This window comes from Chrysochloris asiatica, unplaced genomic scaffold (genome assembly GCF_000296735.1).
Source record: "Chrysochloris asiatica unplaced genomic scaffold, ChrAsi1.0 scaffold00015, whole genome shotgun sequence".
NCBI lineage: Eukaryota > Metazoa > Chordata > Mammalia > Afrosoricida > Chrysochloridae > Chrysochloris > Chrysochloris asiatica.
This window is the reverse complement of record NW_006408533.1, coordinates 1307172-1329992: the sequence shown is the minus strand read 5'-3', so window position 1 is coordinate 1329992 and position 22821 is coordinate 1307172. Positions and strand designations below refer to the sequence as shown.

General features: G+C 40.0%; 1 protein-coding gene across 1 annotated transcript in view; it reads right to left on the bottom strand.

Moving 5' to 3' along the window:
* The window catches only part of TTC39C (tetratricopeptide repeat domain 39C), a 136740-nt gene that overhangs the window by 42614 nt on the left and 71305 nt on the right, over positions 1 to 22821 (bottom strand). Inside the window, exons 5-6 of the mRNA XM_006835021.1 lie at positions 17637 to 17991; positions 15716 to 15884 (exon numbers count right to left, since the gene is read on the bottom strand). Of these exons, the coding sequence (XP_006835084.1) occupies positions 15716 to 15884; positions 17637 to 17991 (524 nt within the window). The remainder of the gene's footprint in view (positions 1 to 15715; positions 15885 to 17636; positions 17992 to 22821) is intronic.

Here is a 22821-nt window from a genome sequence, read left to right as displayed (position 1 = left end):
CAATACTCAAGCCAACAGAATATGACAAATGGACAGGTGAGTGGTATAGTTAGTGGTCAAGCACAAACTGTTTGCTCCACTCAAGAGTCTAAGTAAAACACCAAGATCACCTTTTCAATCTAATATCATGAAAAAGCGTATTCAAAAATATGTCAGCAAAAATGGAAACAGACTACAAAAGAGTGACAATAAACATAAACTTAAAAGGCAATGAAAAACAATATACATGTATTATATATGAACAAACTAAATTCCCTTCAGAGAAAGATGATCTTGTGATTGGATTGAGAAACAAAATCTAATGTTCTGTTGCTTTCAGGTCACCCCTATTCCACCTGCTCCTCCTCACTCCTTTCTCCAGACAGACTGAGCTTAAGTGCAAGTTAAGTGCCATCAAGTAGGTTCTGATTCATAACGACTCTGTGGATAGGCTTTCCAAGGTGCAGATGAGGAATTTGAACCATGACCTTGTAGTTCAAACCGACCTTGTGGTCCAGTACATTATCCCATAGCACCACACCAAATCACACCAATATCTGGCTTTTTCATGGATGTGGGCTTGTATTTTGCTCATCTTTCATGCCCTTAACTCTACAAGCAGGCTCCTATTGACTCTTCTAGGACCAGCCAAATGCCCCTACTTCCAAACTGTGAGTGTGAAGCGAGTGAGTTGCGCTATGCTTTATGTTCAATAGCTCCGCTTTTATGCTTTTCAGACACTGGCCAATTGGCATCCGTTCAAGTGTCTGCCTCCCCATCAGTTCTGATCTCCCCGAGCTATGAACTCTCTCTCTTATAGTCTTAATTGTGACTCGGGTGAGTTTAGAGAGTAAACTGGTTTTCCATTCAACACTTGATATACATTTTGTTTTTTGATGTTGATGGAAGTTCCCACAATGTGACAGCACTCTTCCCATCTACTGCCTTCACACAGAGAGCCTCTGCCTGCAGAGCAGCACCCCAGGTGGTCATTCTTCCTATGAGCCAAGACCAACATTTACTCACAGTGCCACATGCTCATGCACCTGCCAAGATTATGATCTCATTTCATCCTTACAGCAAAGCTGGGCCATAGGTATTACTCAAGTCCCCATTTCACCCAAAAGGAAAGTGTAGCTTAAAGAGATTAAGCAATTATAAATGGGCAAAGGACTTACTTGAGTTGACATTTTTCTGAAATGAAGAATATATGTATATAAATAATCAACAAGCACATGAGAAGGTACTTAACATCATTAATCCTCAGGGAAATGCAAATTAAAACCACAATGAAATACCACTTTACATGCACTAAACCCATGACCACTAGGTGGATTCTGACCTCTAGTGACCCTACAGGACAGAGGAGAACTGCTCTATAATGTTTCCAGAGTGTAAATCTTCACAGAAGCAGACTGCCTCATCTGTTTACCACAGAGCAGCCGGTGGGCTTGAAAGGTCAGCCTTTCGGTTAGCAGCCCCATGCTTAACCCACTGGGCTCCTTTTTATTCCTGCTAGAATGGCTATAGTAGCAAAAAAGAAAAGGAAAATAACAAATGTAGGTGAAGATATGGAGAATTTGGAATCCTTACGTACAGCTAGTGGGAATGTAAAGTGGCCACTGTGGAAAAGTTCATTAAAATTACCATGGTGGTTGTTGGTGGTGGTTGTGTGCCGTGGAGTCAGTTCTGACTCACAGCGACCCTGCATAGAGTTTCCAAGGCTATATATTTTTACAGGAGCAGAAAGTCTCATCTTTCTCCCGTGGAACTGCTGGTAGTTTTTGAGGCTAGACGCCCAACTCGTAACCACTATGCTACCAGAACTCTTTATTACCTAGCAATGCCAACTTCAAAGAATTAAAAACAAGGATGCAAACAAATATTTGTATACTGATGTTCACTGCAGGATTATTCACAATAGTCAAAAGGTAAAAACACCAACTTTCAGCAACAGACGAATTGGGTTTAAAAAAATGTGGTGCAAACATACAGTGAAAGATTATTTAGCTGTAAAAAGCAATGAAGTCCTGATACAGGCTATGAATCACAAAATATCATGTAAATGAAATAAAGGGATTGATTTAAAAAAATTGATAATTCAAAATCCTACTCCTAAAACTAAGAACATACAACTTACTACTGTATAATCAAGAATAAAACCACATTTTTATGTATTTGGAAGTAGTACTCAGTCATATGTTTAAAAAGTAGTAAGTGAACATAGAAATACTCTAATGTGAAAATGGATATAGCAATAAGTTAAATGATTTAATATAATGTGAAAATGGTTAACCATAAGTAAATACCATCATATCCATTTTTGTATTATATTAAGTCATTTCGTATCATATTACATTGATATAAAATCATTATAGGAGAAATTAAGGAAGTTATTACAGAACTTATTTCAAAAGAGTATTAAGCAACAAGGAATTATAGAGGAGTGCTTCCAAATGCTTGTTGCTGTTTTAAAATGCCTGTAGTCGGTTCTGACATATATTGACTCTGTATAGGGTTTCCAAGGCTTTAAATTTTTGTGGGCGAGTCCTGGTTGGTGCTGTGGGATAAAGCACTGGACTGCAAGGTTGGTTTGAACTGCAAGGTTGGTGGTTCAACTCACCAGCAGCTCCTTGGAAACCTTATTCAGGGTGGCTATGAGTCAGAACCTACTCCAGGCACTTAACAATAACAACAAATCTTTGTGGGAGCAGAAAGCCTCATCTTTCTCTCATGGAGAAGCTGGTGGGTTGAACCACTGACCTTGTGATTCGCAGTCCAGTGCTTATCCTATGGAATCACCATACTCCCTTTCAAAAGCTTGTTGATGTTTTTGTCAAACGTCATCAAGTCAGTCCTGACTCGTAGTAACCCTGTATAGAGTTTCTGAGGAGCAGCTGGTGAGGGTGAACTGCTGACCTTTCAGTTAGCAATCCAGTGCTAATTCTACAGCACCACAACAGGATTCCTTGACGTCAGGTGCCACTGTGTCTGTACCGACTCATAACGACCCTATGAATAACAGAACGAAAAACTGCCCAGTTCTGCGCCAACCTCACAATCGTTTCTACGCCTGAGCCATTATTACTGCCACTGTGCCAATTCATCTCATTGGGGTTTTCCTCTTTTCCTACGACGCTCCATTTTACTAACCATGATATCCTTCTTCATGGACTGGCCCCTCCTGGTAATATGTACAAAGTATGAGAGATGAAGTCTGGCTGTCCTGGCTTCCAGGAAGCATTCTTGCTGTACTTCTTCTAACACAGATCTGTTTGCTCTTTTGGCAGTCTATGGTACAGTTAATATTCTCCTCTAATGCATCAATTCTTCTATGGTTTTCCTTATTCACTGTCCAACTTTTTCATGCATATGAGGTTATTGAAAATATCATGGCTTGGATCAGGCACACTTTAGTCCTCAACATGACATCCTTGCTCTTGAACACTTTAAAGAGGTCTTATGCAGCAGATTTGCATAATGCAGTGTGTCGCTTAATTTCTGGACTGCTGCTTCCATAAGAGTTGATGGTTGATCTAAGCAAAATGAAGTCTTTGGCAACTTCAATCTTTTCTCCATTTACATGTCGTTGTTATAAAGTGCCATTGAGTTGGTTCCGACCCATAGTGACCCTGTATAGGGTTTCCAAGGAGTGGCTGGTAAGCTGGAATTGCCAAACTTGCGTTTCAAACCAACTTCTCAGTCCAGTGCATTGACCCACAGTGCCACATATAGATGTTGTTTATTGGCCCAGTGGTGAATATTTTTGTTTTCTTTACACTGAGGTACAAGCCATACTGAAGGCTTGGTCTTTGATCTTCACGAGTAAGAATTTTAAGTCCTCTTCACTTTCAGCAAGCAAGTTTGTATCACAGGTTGTTAATGAGACTTCCTCCAATCCTGATGCCATGTTTTTCTTCATATAATCCAGTTTCTCAAGGTTATGTGCTCGGCACATAAAATGAGTAAGTATGGTGAAAGAATACAATCCTGGAGCACACTTTTCCTAACTGTGAACCATTTGATGTTCCCTTGTTCTGTTCGAACTTACTTGCCTCTTACTCTATGTGCAGGTTCCTCATGAGCACAATTAAATGTTCCAGAATACTCATTCTCCACAATGCTGTCCATAGCTTGTCATGATCCACACAATCGAAAGCCTTTGTGTTGTCAATAAAGCACACATAAACACCTTTCTGGTGTTCTCTGCTTTCAGCCAAGATCTATCTGATGTCGGCAATGATATACCTTGTTCCACATCCTCTTCTGAATCTGGCTTGAACCTCTAGAAGTTCTTTGTCTATGCATGGTTGTAGTCATTTTTGTGTTATCTCTAGCAAAATCTTACTTGCAATGCAATATTGATATTGTCTGATGATTTCTGCATTCCATTGGGTCAGCTCTCTTTGGAATGGGTACAAATATGGGTCTCTTTCAGTCAGTTGGCCAAGCAGCTGTCTTCCAAATTTCTTTGCATAGATGAGTGAGTGCCTCCAATGCTGTATCACTTGTTAAGTGTCATCCAGTCACTTCTGACTCATAGCGACCCTGTATAGGGTTTCTGAGGATAGGCTGGTGAGCTTGAACCGCTGACCTTGAGGTTCAAACTGACCTTGCAGTCCAGCGCATTAATCTGCAGCGCCACACCAGGACTCCTTAGTGAAGGCTTACTTATTTAAGAGCCTCACTTTTCCAAAATGTAAAAACAGTTATTTTACTAATCAACATTTTTCTGAAAAGAAATTAGATTTATTGCTAAAGCTTAATAAGAACAAGCCCAATTTAATATTTATATTTACATATATTCACATTTAAATATGTGTATGTACATACACACACACACATGTATTTAATTCATTAACAAATAAAAGCAGAGCAGGTACTAAGAACATCGATTAGAAAAGAAGCTCTAAATTCCAGTTTCTTCTTAACGAAAAATAACTATGCACACTTGTACATACTTAGCTTATCTTGGGGAACACGGTGGCTCCATATGATAAGCACTGGACTACAAGTCACAAGGTTGGTGGTTTGAGCCCACCAGCCGCTTCTTGGGAGAAAGATGAGGGTCCTTTTTTCCATAAAGATTTAAAGTCTCACAAACCCTATGTAGGGTCACTATGAGTGTTTTGCATTTGTGCATAACCAGTTGTCTCATCACCACATACTAAAAAGACAGTTAAGTATTTGCCCACTGAATTGTCTTGGCACACTTGGCAAACATCTACTGATCACAAATGTAGAGGTTTAGTTCTTGATTCTCAACTTTAGTCCATTAATGTATCTGCTTATGCCAGCACTACACTGAGTTGATTACGGTAGCATTGCAGTATGTTTAAAAATCAAGGCATGTGAGGCTTCCAACTTTGCTCATTTTTAATAAGGTTTTTTGTCTACTCTGGATCCTTTTAATTTCCACAGGATCAGTTTGTCAACCGCTGCCAAAAGAAAAACCAAAACAAAACCCCCAAACACGCTGCAATTTTGATAAGGATGTCACTGAATTTTTAGATCAATTTGGGGAGTACTGCCACCTCAAAAATAGTAAGCCTTCTGTGATCCATGAACATAGAATGTCTTTTCAACAAGATCTGAAGAACTATCTTTACACTGGACACCTGGTGGGGTACTGAGGAGTAGCACAGGACTGCGAACCATAAGGTCAGCTGTTCAAAGTCACCAGTTGCTCCTCGGATACCATAAACAAAATCACTATTAGTGGAAACTGACTCGATGGCACTTAACAACAACAACATCTTTACACTGCTTAAATCTGCACAATTATAGAAATAAAAAGAAATAATATTATAGGAACACTGCTGTTGAGACCATGCACAAAATAACAAATCATTATACTCCTGTGATTTCTTTGATATAATCTCCCATCTCATCATGTAAACAAGCTACAAGGCTGTTCATACTGCTTGATTCTAATAATAGCACTGGAGCTATACCCCATAATAACTCAAGGAAAAAAAAAAAGTAATAATATGAAGATACCAATCATAGTACTTGTTATCACAGTGAGATACTGAGAAATAGCAGGGCAAGAAAAACAGTGAAATATTCTAACAACAATTTCCCTACAACAGGGAAATAGCCTGTTATTTACACAAGGGAAATCTAAATAGTTAGCATACCAGTTATTTATACATAATATATTGGTACGTGTAGACGTTAGATGTGTAAACACAACTGCATAAAGCCTGTTATGTATATATTGTTGTTGTTAAGTGCTGTCGAGTCATTTCTGACTCATAGCAACCCTGTATGGGGTTTCTGAGGAGTTTGAACTGCCAATCTTGTGGTCAAACAGACCTTTTGGTTCAATGCTTATCCTACAGTGCTATACCAGTACTCTATGTATATATTAGCGATAACAAAAGATTTATAGTAAAATGAACTCAAATTTAATTATCACTGGGTTGCTATTTTTATAAAGCTGCTTAACTTCTTAACATAAACCATCATGATATTTTAAAATGAGAAGACCTCCGTGTCACCTGGAGCAGAAAGACACACACAATAAAACCCTCTTTGTTGTTGTTGTTATGTTCCATCGAATCGGTTCCAACCCATAGCGACCCTGTATAGGGCTTCCAAGGAGCAACTGATGAGCTTGAACCACCAACCTCTTACTTCCAGGCAATTCAGCACTAATGCTGCTGAGTAGGGGAATCAGTTTAGCAATACTGTTATCAGGGACCCCTCACAATGGTTTATGCGTTTAGCCCCTACCCTTAGGACTGCGGTTGTACAGGCATGAAGAGCATATCCTCTTCTGCACACTTAGATGAGCTTAGAGTTCTCAGTCAATATTGACCTTCTGTAATGCGCTGGACTGCAAGGTCAGTTTGAACCACAAGGTAGGCGGTTCAAGCTCGCCAGCTGCTCCTTGGAAACTCTATACAGGGTCGCTATGAGTCGGAACTGACTTGACAGTACTTGAGAACAACAACTTGCTTTTGAGCCCAACCGCCTGTAAAGACAGGGTTAAGGAATAGCAAATGAGTGTTAAATTATTAGCAATTTGGGGTACTATCTTCTTCTTATTCCAGTGAACAGAGTCATTAAACCACACAATACAGAATTTATCTAGTTGGAGAGTGAAGCTAAATATAGCCTGTGGTCTCCCATACACCAGATTAAAGCAATCTCTCATTTTGTCACCACTAAGATTAAGTGGCAACCTTATGTCCTGGTGCCTGAGGTAATGACGACAACCAAGTAGGAGGAAGGAAGAGAAGACTACAATTAACAGAACTTGAGGGAATGATTTCTCTTCCTGCACTGCCTTTTTTCCTGAGCCTATAAATAACATTACGTCATGCTGACAGGGCAAGCTCTTCAAATACAAGAGGCAGGCTTGCCCTTCAGCAGATGCAAAAAAACACTGTTGCAAGTGGTTCCAATAATGTCGTCCAGGGGAGAAGAGCAGAGGCTCAGTCCTCTGTACATCTGGCATTTCCACCGCCCCCTACACTCCATGGACCCTAGCAAGCCCTCCTCTCATTGGTCTCTGTCTGACAAATACCAAAGAGATCAACATCCACATCTTTGTCCCTCCCACAATTAGGAACTGATGGGCCAGGGTGACACAGACTGCCCATTTGTTCTGAGATGCATGCCTGAAAAATACAGTTTTATTCTAATGAGAGTACAGAGAGGAAACGCTGAAACAAATATTTTAAAGGTACCTTTCAAAACTGAAGAGGATCTGAAATCATGGGTGAAAAGTAGGTCCACAGACAGAGCACACAACCTGGGGAAGAAGTCTGAACGCTGTTCACACAGAACATCACCGGGCAATAGAAAATGGGGTAAGGACCCCTGGCCTCCTGGAAGGGACCCCAGGGTGACAGGAACACAGTGAAGTGAAGATGAACCATCCAAGCAGCCCCTGCAGACACTGTCCATGGGCAGAGAAGCCTCAGCCTACCACTGTGCCTTTCTCAGTGGACAGAGAGTAGTGAGAGGGAAGCACCAAGAGACGGTGATGCGGATGCGGCAGTGAGAGGCTGCATCTTTTCAGAAAACAGTGTAAATCAGGCAGCTGCAAATGAGAGAAAAGAAGGACTCCAGAAGCCAGGACCATGCCAATCTTATCACTTAGAAGGGTTCAAGCACGAGTCTTTACAGAAACGTGAATTCTTTGATTCTTGACAGACTGAGACAACCAATACATCTGGGCCAATACATCAGGGCTGCAAATGAAGTAAATAGGTCAACATGCTATTTATATCTCTCTTTGTGTGTATAATATGTGTAAACAATCAGAGGCCCATGGTCGTATAAGCAATTTGCCCTTGGCTACTACCTTGGTGTGGTGCTATAGGGTAAGCTCTGGACTGCTAACTATAAGGTTGGTGGTTCAAGCCCACCAGTTGTTCCTTGGTTGCTATGAGTCAAAACAGACTTGACGGCACTTAACAACAACAATTAACCTAAAGGTTGATGGTCTGAAGCCACCCAGCAGCACCTCAGAAAGAAAGAAAAGCCTGGTGACTTGCTTCCATAAAGGTTGTTGATGTTAGTGCCATTGAGACAATTCCAACTCATAATGACCCTGTACAGGGTTTCCAAAGAGTGGCTGATGGGTTTGAACTGCCACCTTTCGTTTCAAACAGACTATGTGACCCAGGGCCACACCAGGACTTTAGTGTCCCACCAGGACTCACAAAGATTGTTCTTGTTGTTTAGTGCTGTCGAGTCAGTTCCAACTCATAGTGATGCTGTATAGGGTTTCTGAGGAAGGCTGGTGAGCTAGAACCACCGACCTGTGCTTCAAACCGATCTTGCAGTCCAGCGCATTAACCCACAACACCACACACCAGGACTTAGAACCAGGAAAATCCTACGGAGGGAACAGTTCCACTCTGTAACAACTGTGGTTCCATGAGCTGGAATTGACTTGGCAGCAATGAGTCAACAGTGACAGCAGACTATAGTCGACTCTCATTATTTGCAGTAATTAAGTTCTATAGCATCACTGCAAACACTGAACTAGTGAATAATAAACCACTGTTGAAGAAGAAATGCATGACTGACTTACAAGCTTTCAAGAGGGAGTCTAGTTTCAGAGGGTGCAGGAAAAGGTAGAATCTTCGCTGAGTGGTTTCCAACCTGTCTGGACGGGACTGGTAAAAGGAGATGGCGACAAGACTCTTATGGTTCAATATATAAATAACTGCTATCAGGACTGATTGTGAGTGTTCCAAATGTAAAGGCAGACATCTTGTAACAAAAGGAGGGGAGCAGTTGATCTTGCAGCCCAGGAGCAGAGGACCCTGGGACCATCAACGGAGAAGAGCAGAGTGTAGGACCCTTTCCAGAGAAGCCATGAGACCAGCAGAGACAATGACGTGGAGAAATGAAGCGGCTGGGGACTCTGGATTCAGGGAGGGAGAGGGGCTGTGTGCTGACGGCTGGGGGCCGGCTTGCCCTTTGGTTGTTTGAATGGTTGTATATTCCTGAGTGCTTCAGTGTACATCCAAAAAAAAAAACAAAAAACCCAAAAAAACAGAGGGAATGGAAGCAAATGCTATTGAATGATGGAATGATGATGCATGGAGGGGATTGTAATCATTGCAATGAAACGAAATATGATAGAATAAACGTAAAGCTGATGCTCTCCCATGTAAAGGATCACCAAATTCACAATAAAAACTTAAAAAGAAAGGAAATACAGCATCAGGTATTTCATAAACTGGTCACAGTTTCATTATCTGGTCAATATGTATCCTTGGTTTATGTGTGATTTTGTATAAAGACTCCTATATAACATACATTGTTGATTGGTTAGCATTGAACTCAAGGCCAACAGCCCTACGACTGACGCCTGAGTGACATTTATCTAACAGAAGCATTTTCTCCAGAGAAGCCACGTAACAGCCTTCTTGAACTTAGAAACATCAGACAATACTGCAGCACTATGCTAAGGGGCCATTGTAAACAGCAGAATCACCAAGAAAACACACAACATGAAAAAAAAGTGCAATTGTTTACAGCATGAGAGCTGAAACAAGAAAACAGTGCTGCCTGGTAGACTTCAGCTGAGACCATGCAAGCCCACTCATCCCATGACTCCATTTTTCCACCACTCTAAGCATGTCCTAGGAGCTCTGGTAGCATAGTGGTTACGAATCAGGCTATGAACCGCAAGGTCAGCAGTTCAAAACTAGCAGTGGTTCCACGGGAGAAAGATGAGGTGTTCTGCTCCCATAAAGATTTACAGTCTCGGAAACCCTGTACAGGGTCGCTATGAGTAGAACCGACTCCATGGCACACAGCCACCATCAAGTGTGTCCTGGTGTGGTGCTGCAGATTAATGCGCCGGGACTGCTAAGTTGGTTTGAACAGCAAGGTTGGCAGTTCAAACTCACCAGCTATTCCTTAGAAATCCTAGACAGGGTCATATGGGTTGAAACCGACTCAATGACACTCAACAACAAAAATGCATGTTCACAAACAACCATGAACATGCCGTGTGTACTGATTTGGGGTTACAACTAAATTCTAGTGAGTAAGTGACTTCACTGATATGGAATCTGGGAATAATAAGGATCAACACACTTCACAGGAAAGGTTATTTTACAAATGGGCTGGGTTCTGTCTCCTTGGCCACATTGCCGGATGACAAGGCGACAGGGACAACATAAATGTTGATTTGCAGGAAAATGTACATGAAACATGCAGGAAGAATAATACCAATGTGCACATACTGAGCCGGTCACTCTGTGTGACAGCAAGCTTACACAAAGGCCGCTGTTCACATGATTTTGCAGATTCTGGGTCATGGAAGTATGTAGTGTCCAGTGATGCCTTGACTAAATTAAGGCCCCTGGACCAGGTTCTGTGAGTATTTTTTTGATAAAGAAGATCCCAAGGAGTTCTTTCTCTCACCTAAGTGGCCATTGCCAAGACAGAAGAACGTTTACAAGCAGATTCATCGATCACCTTCAGCCTGTGTGTATTCATACCCTGGGACTCTAAAGGCCTTACAAACACCTTTGTCAAGAACCCTGCCACCGTCTCTCTGGGCACAGTTCCTCATCTGCAGATGAAGGATGCTGCTCTCTGATACCTTCCGACACACACACTGGGGAAGATGAATGAAACGCTGGAAGCTGGATACTTGATGATAATTCCATCCATACTTCAAATTAGCCCTAAAACCCTTTCATCTTCTGGACCTTTGAGAAGAGCCACATAGTAATGACATTGGTGGCATTTGGCTGGGCCCTCAGGCTACATCTCACTAAGCAAGAGCACTCTCATGTGTTGTTTCTTTTTCCTTAAAGCCAAGTACCAGTTAAATAAGCAAGCCACTTCACCATGAAGGAGTCCCACTCTCTACCACTGGCACTTCAGTCCCCAATCCCTTGCCTATAAGAGACTGAACACCTGCTAAAAGCATCACATACTGCCGATTGTTGTTGTTAACCACTGAGGCAGCCCGTGACTCTTGGTGATCCCATGCACAGTGAAACAGAACACTGCCTGGTCCCATGGTGGGTTGTGAATAGAACGGCTGTGATCCACAGACTTATCATGGACTGACTCAGGGAAACAGATTGCCAAGCCTTCCCTGCTGGTGTTAGTCTGGAAACTCTGCAGAAGCCTGTTCAGCATCACAGCCATCTAGGAACCACCACTGACAGACAGGGGGTCCTGTGCTGGAGGCCCACTGACTGGGAATCACAGGCAAATTTCCCACATCACTAAGCTCTTAAGGATGTGCCTATTATAATCATGATTGTTGTCATTGTTGTTAAGCGTCTTCATCCAGTTGGTTCTGACCAATAGGGTTTCTGAGGAGCGGCTGGTGAGTTTGAACCGTCGACTTTGTGGTTCAAACTGACCTTGTGGTCCAGAACATTAACCCACAGCGCCACACCAGGACTCTATAATGCTGATTAGGTGACTTCCAATATCCTATTTGTAACAGTCCCTTGGGGGAGCCATGGCTTTCTTAGTTTACAACCATGAATGATTATTTCGTTTTAGCACTCACTCAGTCCCTAAAGGAAATGGATTGCAGCAAAAACTAAAACCATGCCAAATCAAGTTTTTAGGGGAAAAAAAAATAATAGTGACTAAGCAAAAGCTAAACATTTTCATTTAAAAATAAAAATGAATTAAAATGCTAAGCCCTGACTTGTTTTCACATGTCAGTTTAGCAACTCCAGATCCCACTGTAATCATTATTCAGTAAATAAAAAAAAAGTAAAAGTAAAGAGAGTTCTAAGGAATGCCAAGTGTGATGCACACAATGTTAAACTGTAGGCTCTCACTCACAGCCAGTAAATCGCTGCTGAACACTGAAACTAGTTACGTCATGTCCGGAGACATACCAAATGTATAATGCCTGCCCTGTAAGAAATGTACATTTCTGGCACACTTAGCCCCTCTCCGTGTTTCATTTCAGACAAGGTCACTGAAGTGAGAAGGCTCAGTCAATTTATGATTTCCTTTGACTGTGGTATTTCCTCCTTCGTAGTCCCAAGGGAATACAGAAATGTTAACAGTCTGTGTATCTCCTATAAGCAGACCGTAGTGTTGATTCTGAAAGGAACAAGCATTGACAAACCAACCTGGCTACGCAGGAGATGGATTAGAACTGTTTTTAAAATAGCAATATACAACCAAAGGCTCACAAGCCTGAATGCAAAGAAAATGTTTCAAGATAATGAGAAGAAAAAATAAATCTGGCATTTATTGTTGTTGTTGTTGCCAGGTGCCATTGAGTCAGAACCGACTCATAGTGACCCCATGCACAGCAGAATGAAACAATGTCCGATCCTGGGCCAACCTCACTACCGCTGCCACACTTGAGTCCATCAATGATGCCACCTGGCTGATCCATCTCATTGGGGGTCTTCCTCTTTTTCTCCGACCCTCCATCTTACCAAGCATGATATCCTTCTCCAGCGACTGTTTCTTCCTGACAATATGTCCAAAGCATGAGAGACAAAATTTAGCCATCTTGGCCCCCAAGGAGCACTCTGGCTGCACTTCTTCCAAAACAGATCTATTGGTTCTTTTGGCAGTCCGTGGCACTTTCAGTATTCTCTTCCAACACCACAATTCAAAGCCATCAATTTTTCTATGATCTTCCTTATTCACTGTCCAGCTTTCACATTCATACGAGGTTACTGAAAATACCATGGCTTGGGTCAGGTGCACCTTAGTCCTCAAGCTGACATCTTTGCTCTTCAACACTTTAAAAAGTTCCTGTGCAGCAGATTTGCCTAATGCAATACGTCATCTGATCTCTTAACTGCTGCTTCCGCGAATGTTGATAGTTGATCCAAGAAGAATGAAGTCCTTGACAACTGCAATCTTTTCTCTTTTGATAAGAATCAGGCATAGATTGAAATAATTGAGATGCGGGTGAGCTTCCTGTGCCATGCTGCTACCATAAACGATTGGTACAATCTCTAGAATGCAACTTACATACATGAGGGACTCAGAGAATTAAAGTTAGAGAATTGCTCTGAAGAGTCTTCAGGTTCAGAAGTCATATTCAAGTTTCAAGGGTCTTAGTCCATGACAGAACAAAGATTGAAGAGTAATGTAAATGCCATTGCCAACAAAAATATTATGGGACCATTCACTTTTGTGCTCATGAAAGAATTCATGGACAAAAGTCTTCAAAAATATATATGGTCATCTCTCTGATAGCTAACGATTGAAAGAATGTCTTCAAATGTTTGTTGGGACCTGAATGTCTTCTTTGGTGAAATGTTTGTTCATGTCTTCTGCCCATTTTTAATTGAACTGTTTGTCTTTCTGTTGTTGAGCTGTTGAAGATTTCTATAAATTTTAGAGCTCTCTTTTTGATATGTCATTGCCAAATTTTTCCCCGAGTCTGTAGGTTCTCTTTTTACTCTTTGGTGAAATATTTTGACACACCCAAGTGTCTAATTTTTAGGATCCTAGTTATCTAGTTTGTCTTCTATTGCCTGTGCATTTTTAGTTATATTTGATAGTACATTTACACATGTATGAGGGCCCCTAAGTTTGCTCCTATTTCTTCTTTGATGATATTTATAGCTTTAGGTTTTATACTTTTAATCCATCTTGAATTAGTTTTTATATATGTTGAGAAATATGGATCCTGTTTCATTTTTCTGCAAATCCAGTTTTGCCAGCACCATTTGTTTAAGAGACTATCTCTTCCCCCATTTAATTGGGGTTTGGTCCTTTGTCACAGATCAGTTGTCCACAGGTAGGTGGGTTTACTTTTGGGTCATCCCAGCATAACTAGCAAAGTTAAAAAAAAACCCAAACAGCAACCAGTAAACCACAAATGCTGGTGAGGGTATGGAGAGCCTGGTACCCTTATCCACTGTTGTGTATTATATATACAACAGGATAACGACTGTGGAAAATGGCATGGCACTTCCTTAAAAAGTTAGAAATAAAAAATACCATACGATCCAGTAATCCCACTTCTAGGTATATGTTGTTATTATTAAGTGTCTTTGAGTCGGTTCTGACTCATAGTGACCCTGTCTAGGGTTTCTGAGGAGCAGCTAGTGGGTTTGAACCACTGACTTGCGGTCCAGTGCATTATCCAGCAGTGCCACACCAGGATTCCTCTTATATCCTACAGAAATAACAGCTGTGACATGAATAGATACAAGCATACCCATGACCATCACAATATTCACAACAGCAAAAAGATGAAAACAACCAAAGTGCCCATCAAATGGGTGAATGAATTAACAAACTATGGCATATACACACATAAAAGAACACTACTCAACATTAAACAATGATGAAGCAGTGAATTATCAATTTGCTCTGTAAATTTTCCCTCAAATCACAATAAAAAGTTAAAACAACAACAACAGAAAAAGGTAGATATGGGTTTTCTGGGAGCTGATCTCTACCGTTGATACTGATATTAAACCTCAGAGTGGTTCACTAATAGCTACTGATGAAAATACACTTGGTGTGCCTAGCCTGTCACCTTCTTTCACGTAATGGTTTTCTCCTTAGAAATATTTTCACATTTCTACAAGCCCTCATCTTCTCAAGCAAGCAGATAAAAACAAGGTACCAAGATGATGCGGAGCCCCCTACATAGATAGGTCACAGAACATTTTGGTTCTGGAATGAAGCAGCTTGAGCTCTGGAAAGCCCCCGAATATCTCTCTGAGACTTGCTTTTCTCTTCCATAAAATGCAGGAAAGAATTTTATACTTGTATCATGGGGGTGTTCTGAGGATTAAACCAGATAAAGTGTGTAAAATTCTTAGCCACAACATTAGTCAAATTAAGCACATGAAAACTTAATGAAAGCTATTATTGTGTTAAAGCTGTTGCTTTCCTGACATTGAAGGTAACTTTTGTATAAGCTATTTAAGCCCAGATCAGAACTTAAAGTCAATTATTAGTAACTCAAAAGGGGAAAAAATTGTTTTCTATATTCTTCAACTTAGAGAATTAATAATGCTACCATGGCTTAAGCACAGAGAACACCAATCTTGTCTCATTCAGAGTGAGGAATCTCACTCTCTGCCACCCATGTCTCCTGAACAGAAGGTAGTGACTAACAACCTGGGATCCTGGAAGCTTCTTCTGTAGAGATGATGCAACGAGAGACAACAGAACAAAGTGTTCCTCCCCTCTGTGCCATTCTGGCTCATTTTGATAGTTGTCCCCAAGCAAAGATTATAGATTTGATCAACAGGTTTTATTTTTTTAAAAGATGAGGAAGGCACAGTACCTCTAATCGTTGTATCCGTCCCTTGAAAAACATAAAGAGGGAAGAGTTTGGATAAGCAGCTTCTTTTTTGAGAAGAATTTCCTTAGCTTCATCCAGACCTGCTTTGTTGTCACTGCCGTCCAAGGCAAAAAACGGGCGGACGACAGTGTGATACCAGAGAAGAGCTAGTCTAAAGGAAGAGGGAGAGAAACATTGAACAAATGATTTTTCTGATCTTGTTTCTACTTAAAATCAGCTTGTGCTCTTTTTAATATGTTTTCCTTCCAAAAAGCTTACTATGCAGGCTTTGAAGAAGTAAAATCAGGGTATTACTCCCATTTTAACTTTATCAATATTTGGAAAACTGCAACCTTAGCGCAACACATTAACCAACAGACTTCCTGCCATTAGGTGAGCAAAGAATTGGGTAACAGAAGCATTTGTTCTTCTGAACCTGCCAGATGACGGATCAAAGAAGACAGGAGTGATGTAGACCCTGAATTTCACATCTTAACCATCAAAGCAAAAAATAGAAAACAATAGCTGGTCACCATGAAATTCTGTCCTCTCATAATAAAATCATTACTTTCTGCAACAGTAAAAAATACTGTTTTCTCCTGTGTTAACAAAACTTAGGGCATAAATCTTAGAGTCCAAATTTCAAAATAGGCACCACTGATACAAATTTTATTAAGCTGGGTTAAACAAATGAGAGGTCCAGATAAAGAGCCCTTTTGAGGATACTCCGTCGAAAAACAAACAAATAAGCAAAATACTTATAAAGTTTTCTTAATTCAAATGCATTACTGTTTTAAAAAAAGCCCATTATTAAACTAGGTCAACAAAACAAAATCATTGGAACCTGCTTTAATAAACAGACAAAAGGTTTATCTAACACATCAAATATTTTTCTGCTGTGCTCATGAATTTTATTCTCTTGGGAAAGCACACTAATTTATATTATTAATTTAATTCATTCCTTTTTCAGTGATAAGCAAAAATAATTATGAGGATACAGACTGAGACAAATTATCACAAATTACAAATCTGTGTAGTCAAATTAATAAAGGACCACTGTGCAATTTAATAAGGTTAGAAAGGCACAGTGATTTCTGGAATGCAAAATTAATGATATACTTAATAGATATTAACTCATTAAGAGGTAACATCCATAGTCCTCAGTACTGACACAATGAGAAACAGAAGCCACAAAGTCTCCTATGATTTCAACATTTAAAAAATTTTTTTGTTTGTTAAATGGTATGATGTCACACAAAAGATATATTCTGTTTGGTAAAACTTCTTCAATGACAAATTACAAACATTTGCCAGATTGGAAAAACAAAAAACAAAAACATAACTGATAATAGATAGAAGTGAGTTCTTGCTCTGGATAATTAAACCACGTTTAAATATTTGCCACTTTAAACTGAATAATGTAACATGACTCAATTTTGTTCAATAGGACACGATATCCCATTCATATATAAGACACCAACTGACCCACCAGAATCAAGGGAAATGACTCAAACTGAAAATTATAATAAAAAATTTAGATTTTTTTATTATATCGTATCAAAAATTTACATTGCTTAATTCCCCAAATCAAGACTATCAATCTCAGTCACTGTCTTCAAAGTCATCTCACTGCTTAGAAAACCATTTGAGGATAAAAGATACGTTCACAGGACTCAAATGATGAATTAAGAGGCTTGGTGGCTGTGTATAAGATTCCAAAATGTGCACATAGTGTCTTGTTCTCTAGTCAGCCCATAAACACCACCACTAAACACAGTCCTCAGCATTTCATTAAAAACACAAAGCATGGCTTCAGTCAATCAACCAAGCATTTTACCTGCAGTTTCCTTTAAAGTCTTTGATTGTAGTTTACTTACTTTCAACACTATATTATCTACCAAAGCAGTGCAATATAGCTACTCACGTAGCTAAAGGGGCCTTCATGTCCTTACTTTCGCTTGCATACATCAGTGAAGAAAGCCCCTGTAGGCGGTCTCCAGGAAAACCCAGCAGGTTGATGATTTTGAGCAGGTTTGGGGGCACCATGGATATGCAAAGGTGAAAAAGGCCATATCCAAAGCTAACAGCACCTTTCAGTCTATTTAGAGACTCCTCAGACACCCCTTCAGCCACAATGTGATTATCATTTGCAGTGTCAGAAGTTAAGGGCTCTTCAGTAAGCTTCTTCTGATACAGCTCCTGAAGGGAATTGATATCCAGATAGCATTTATTGTAAATCTTCCAGGCTTTCCTGAGGATCCACCCACCTTTGATATAGGCTGTAAAGAGAAGGGAAGAAAAGCATTTAAAAATAAACCTTTCGAATAATTTTGGAGATTAATAATATAGGATATTGAAAAATAATCTGAAAATCAAACCAAATTTTAAAACCAACAAAAACTACTATTACTGCACCTGTTTTTCTTCATTTGTTGTTGCTAAGTGTTGTTAAGTTGGTATAGGGTCTCTGAGGCTATAAGTCTTTGCGGGAGTATATAGCTTCATCTTTCTCCTGTGGCGCAGCTGGTGGGTGGGCTTGAACCACCAACCTTGTGGTTGGCAGTCCAGTGCTTGTTTACTTAATTCTTCATTTGCTGTCTCTCTCTTCTCTACACTTCAAGGCTACTTTGCAAGAAGTTTGAAGTTTTGATTTATTGGTATATTAAATTCCTAATTCAGTAGGTCATGTGTAGTATAGAAATCCCTTTGATACGTCCTGGTGGCATTGTGGGTTAGCCACTGGGCTGCTACCTTCAAGGTCTATGGTTCGAACCTATCAGCCGCTCCATGGGGAAAAGATGAGGCTGTCTGCTCCAGTAAAGAGTCACAGCTTCAGAAACCCGACCTAGGGCTGCTGTGAGTTGGGCCTGACCCTATGGTGGTGGGTTTTGGTTTTACATGCCGAACGAACGAATGAATGAATGCATCATTTGAATATGACCTTTTTCCCACATGTTCTGTGAAATATGCCACTGTTTCTCTGAACTAACAAGGCATTTTACTGATAACCCCTTCCCTAAATCTTTCATTTTTCTGGACGATTTTTTCACTCCTCCTCAGCAACAAGATCTAAGTCTAATTCACTGCTAAACTGATACCTAAGAACCAAGCAATCAAAAGAATTAATACGTATTCACTGGGTGGACAAATGGCTATTTTTACCATTAAGAGATTAATGTGTGACAGATACATCTCCATCTGAGGCCTGTTGTGTGGCCTAGCCACACCCTTATCAACTGGCTTTATTTAGTTGATGATAATGATGTTTAGCCACTGCCCTGCCTAGAGTGAGCCACAGTGAAGGAAGGTGGAATGAAAAACTGTATAAGTCTTTGCGGGAGTATATAGCTTCTTTCCATATTTTTTAAGGCTTCTTCCCATATTTCCCATTGTTTGCTGTTGTTGTTGAGTGCTGTCCAGTCAATCCCAACCCACAGTGACCCTGTATGGGATTCCCAAGGAGCAGCTGGTGAGCTTGAACTGCCAACCTTAGAGTTCAAACAGACTTTGCAGTCTAGCGCATTAACCCACAGCACGACACCAGAACCCCTATTTCTCATTAGCCTAATTTTTTTCTTGAGAATATGTACACAAAGAAAACTTCAGAGGAAAGAGACAAGATCTAGGGCCTCTCTCAGCACAAGACCTTGGGATCCTGGCCCTGACCTTACCTCCCGTGAACATTTTCACCTTCAGATTTATTTGTGCTTGTGTCTGACTGCCTCATAGCCACATTTTAGAGGAAATGGCCTTTTGTGGTGAATTTTTATAAATTAAAAAATTCCCCACAAACTTCAAGAGAGAGGTTATCCACTTGGCCTGCTATTGACAAACCCTGAACGCAAAGAAAATGTGAACTATCAGGCTTCCAGGCCCTTTAGAGACTAGAAGGAACACAAATTTTTTTACAGAGATATTTTTACATTTTAGAAAATATGTTATATAAAAATAATTGATTTACAAAATCTGGATTCTTGTATTGAAAACGAGCTAACAAAATGATAGATGCCGAAAACTGTTACCATAGCAGACCTGACTTCTATCCTTTGAAAGTCTCGCTTGCAAGGGTGGCTCTTGACTGGGGATTGGATTTTAGAAGGGTTGTGACCATTCCCAGATCTGATAAGAGTGGTTCGCTGGGTCTAAACTTTTTGTTGAAAAATATGTTTTATGCTGAGCACCTGTACTTTTTTGTAAGTCTGGACTTTGTGTATATGCCAAGCAGGGGGCACCTGCGTGATCAGACCCAATAAAAACCCTGGGCACCGAGTCTACAACTTGCTCCTGATTAGAAGGATTTACCTCATATCATCACACTCATTGCTGGGAGAACACAGCATGTTGAGAGAGAATGCTTAGATGCTTATGCTTAGTTTCTCCTGGGCTCCCCGAGCACCCTGCCTGCCACACATACAACTTTTCCCTTTGCTGATTTTGTTCTGTATCCTGGCACTGCTGAATCCTATGACTCTTCCTAGAAAATGATCCAACCTGGGCATGGTTTAGGGACCCCTGTTCTATGATTTCAAGTTAGCATTTTATTAAATGTGTCAATATTCTGACAAATGATGACCATATCTTTTCTAGGGCCACAAATAAACACAACCATTGTACAAGCTCTGAGTGATACTGTCTAGCCACCTAAGTCACTAAATATAAATGTTATAGGATAAGATAAACAGATAAAATTAATCAGTATACAAAAAGACTTTTAAAGAAGGAAACTCTTTATAACTTTACACTTTTTAAAGTGGTACATTTGAAGCACTGTGCTTTCATTCAGTTGAATTTAACAAAAAATATTGACTGAGCAATTACTATTCTTGACACTATTTTAAGTGAATCCAAGAGAAATTAAACACCAATCGTTTAATACATCAGTGACTTTTTCCTCCTAATTGAAGTTACTATGGAAAAGAAAGGTTTGAAAACCACTGAAACTTCTTTGTATGCTACCAAAGTGGATTTCTAAGTCAATAGATCAACTCTGGAGTAACACCATAGGATAAGCACTGGACAACAAGGTGGGTTTGAACCACAGGATCAGCAGTTCAAACTCAATAGCTCCTCCTTGGAAACCCTATAAAGGGTCGCTATGCATTAGAAAAGACTCAACATCACTTCACAACAACATATTAACCCATCATGCTCACAATCAAGAGTGACAATACTCAGCTATGATTCAGAAAGTCAAAGACTGAATAGAAAAATAGAAAAAGAATAGAAATGGAAGATTCAAAATATGTTATTGAACACACAAGACTAACTGGGCTTCAACTGAAAAGAAATAATTGACCACAGATTTTTAAAAATGAAATAATGAGAAAATTTGCTAAACCCTAAAAATATGAAACAACTATTAGGTTTCTGTTATGTGCCTGGGACTGTGTTTGGCACTGGAGTGAGAGAATTCTGGTCTTCCAAAAGCCCACAGTCCAATTAGGATAGAAACGGACATAAATGCAAACGTAAAATCAGGGAAAGACAAATAAAAATGGGAAAAAGCAACATAAGGAGATAGTGGGGTGCACATAGCAAAATGAAAACAAATCATGCTGAGATTATGGATAAATTAGTCTTTTTTATTTCCTTTTTTTGTCATTAAACTGTTTTCCATAAAATAAACTAGAAAGTTTAAAATAAGCATTACCAGATTTCAGTCAAAACCCTTATTCCCTCTGACCCCAACCCATGACTAATTGAAATTTGGAGATAAAATGGGATTCCATTGTAGCGTGTATTTTCTAGGCTGTTGTAGCTTTATTAAAGGAGGGATAGCTCTACATCAGGGAAGGGGAGCATTCCAGGATAGGGGAGCAGGACTTGAGGATGAAAGAACAGATGGCCCTTCCGTGTTCCGAGGCAGAATAAAAATGGTCAGCCAATATAGAAAACACTGAGATAAAAGGGGGTTTGGTACGGAGTTCAGGCTACGGAGGCCCTGAAATGCAGGCTGAGGGGTGAACACTTGCATGGAACTGCTACGGCTAGGGAGGCAGGGAGTAGAGTTGTAAAAGAAGAGCAATAATCCAGATCATCAGTTGATGAGCTGCAGAAAAGGATGGTAACAATAGACACAAAGAAAAATCAATCACCCCTTGACTGTACAGAATTGAGTTAATAAAACAAAACAGAAACCTACATGGTGACCCAGCAATTGTAATCCCAGGTATATGTCCCAAAGTATTGTAAGCAGGAACAGAAAAAGAAACTTAAAAGTTAAAAAGTACTACTAAAAACCAGAGAAACCTTGATTAAACAAAAATATCAAAACATATCCTCTATGTAGGTCTATATGCTTCCAATGGTGGTGTTTCCATTGATCTAAACCTCCCCGGAAGAATTCTGTACTCTTCGATTTACACTATGTCGTAACGATTGTTTTGGCCTCAAGGGATTCAAATCATGTTCCTTTAAAATATTCTTTGAATTCTGAAACAAAATGAAATCTGAAGGGGCAAGGTCAGAGCTGGAGGGTAGATGGGTATGGTTTCCCATAAAAATTCTCATTGGACCACCCTTGCTGCCCACCCTCCAAGAATGAGCAGGTGCATTACTATCATGGAAAAAAATAATTCTTCAGTGCAACTTTTCTAGCCTTTTTCTTACAAATGCAGTTTTCCATTTGCTTAAAACCTCTTCCTAGTAAATCTCCATGATCACCCTGTGTCCTTCAACAAAATCTACCAAGATGACCCCTTTGGAATACCAAAAGTCTCATTATAACATTCTGAGCTGACCTGTCTGCCTTGAATGTAATTGGTCCAGCTGATCCCCTTGAAAATCACTGTTTTGACTGGATTTTTAAAACTCACCCTAAGGAGACTAAAACAACCCAGAGAACTTGTCAGCAGTCTTCCGCTGCTCACAGAGTCATGTTTAAACACTTTTTGTTTGGAATAAACGTGTACACGTGCATGAACTGGGACCCCAGTAGTAACACTTTTTGACTCGTTCATTGCAGCAATGCTTACACAGCCTAAAGGAAGAAACAACCTAAAGACTGATCAGCAGATAAAAGGAGAAGCAAGATGAGGTACGTACATACAAGAGGTCTTTAACAAATTCATGGAAAAATCTGAATGCAAAGGAAATGGAATTTTTCCACA